The sequence below is a fragment of the Dipodomys ordii genome, unplaced genomic scaffold (genome assembly GCF_000151885.1).
Source record: "Dipodomys ordii isolate 6190 unplaced genomic scaffold, Dord_2.0 Scaffold332, whole genome shotgun sequence".
NCBI classification, from domain to species: domain Eukaryota; kingdom Metazoa; phylum Chordata; class Mammalia; order Rodentia; family Heteromyidae; genus Dipodomys; species Dipodomys ordii.
Genome location: NW_012267548.1, coordinates 53,991 through 55,679, shown reverse-complemented (window position 1 = coordinate 55,679; position 1,689 = coordinate 53,991). Strand labels below are relative to the sequence as shown.

General features: G+C 36.8%; 1 protein-coding gene across 1 annotated transcript in view; it reads right to left on the bottom strand.

Annotated features, from left to right (window-relative positions):
* The window catches only part of LOC106001606 (vomeronasal type-2 receptor 116-like), a 21,718-nt gene that overhangs the window by 2,361 nt on the left and 17,668 nt on the right, over window positions 1-1,689 (bottom strand). Inside the window, 1 exon segment of the mRNA XM_013036652.1 lies at window positions 606-608. Coding sequence (XP_012892106.1) covers window positions 606-608 — 3 coding nt within the window.

The following is a 1,689-nucleotide window of genomic DNA, read 5'->3' as shown; positions in this document are numbered from 1 at the left end:
CATGGGGCTTGAACTCTGGGCCTGAGCGCTGTCCCTCAGCTCTTCAGCTCAAGGCAAGCGCTCTACCACTTGAGCTACAGTGCCACTTCCGGTTTTCTGGTGGTTTATTGGAGATAGGAGTCTCATGGTCTCTCCTGCCCGGGCTGGCTTTGAACCACGATCCTCAGATCTTAGCCTTCTTAGTAGCTAGGATTACAGGCGTGAGCCACCAGCCGGCTCCTACATGTTTTTGTAAAACAATTATACCCTGTGGCATATTATCCTTGATTCATCTCATTAGATTTGGCTTGCCTGCTCACCTGTGAAGCTGTAGTTACAGATTGACCACTCTTGGGCACTCTATATTCATGCTCACTTTTTATACTGAATCTAGCTTACTGAGCCCTTGTCCTGTGCCTGGGTACTGAGAAATAAAGATATGTGTGATCCATGTTTTCTGTGCTTATAAAATATAACTTTTAAGATCAACATTCTCCTCAATAAGACATTTAATTTCCTGTTAGAATTTAGACTTGTCCTAATGATTAATTATAATAAGGATTCCTGGAGATAACTTTGCCTGGAATAGCCTGGAAAATATTACTAAGTATATATTTCAAAGCTATGATCTATTGTATTGCAATTAGCAATACCATCTCTTGTCAGAAGTTAGTCATTAACAGGGAGAGAGAATGGGCTCTGTAATCCTAATACACAATTTTTGCATTAATTGTTTGGATTGAGGAAAACTAGGGAGAGATAAAGAATTTCTTCATTTAAGAGATAAAGTTTTGTATAAGTTTACTGAAATCCTAACTCAGAAAAATTAGCAGGACTATAAAAGAATATGTAAATTCACTGAAATCTCCCAATAATTTCACATTACACAATGAGGATTCTGCATTTTAATCAATGATATAAGCTCAAGTCTATTAATGAAATTTCTTAAATAGATAAGGAAGAAAGTAAAAAATGCAATAGAAAGTGATGAGTATTTTGATTATATCTTGATTAACTCACTGAGGAATTTGAAAATTAATTACATTTTCTTTCTTTTTTTTTTTTTGTCAATCATGGGCATTGAACTCTGGGCCTGAGGGCTGTCCCTGAGCTCTTCAGCTCAAGGCTAGCACTCTACCACTTGAGCTACAGCAACACTTTTGGTTTCCTGGTGCTTTATTGGAGATAAAAGTTTCTCAGACTTTCCTGCCTGGGTTGGCTTTGAACCATGATTCTCAGGTCTCAGCCTCCTGAGTAGCTAGGTATGAGCCACTGGCGCCCGGCTTACATTTTCTTTGTTAAACATCATGCCCTCAACAAAAGAATAAGCACACAATATATTTTGCCAAACATTTTTTATTGTCAACTAAAAATTTAGTTTATAGAAAGCTATGGTAAGTTACTTAGCCAGGTATGTTTTAGAAATTTAAATGTGAGAAAAGGTTTGAAATCAGCCTGGTCAGGTAAGTGTATGAGACTCTTATTTCCAATAAGATGTTGAACAGCTAGAAAAGGAATGGTGATTCAAGTGGTAAAAAAAAGCCTTGAGTGAGAAAGGTAAAGGAGAGTATAGGCCCTGATTACAAGTATGCATAAATGAATCAAATTATTATCAGAAGAAACCTGTAAAGAACTCTTGAACAGACAAGAAATGAGTGCAATTATGCATATTTCTCTTAAATACGTAATTCTGTTAACATAGTATAGAGC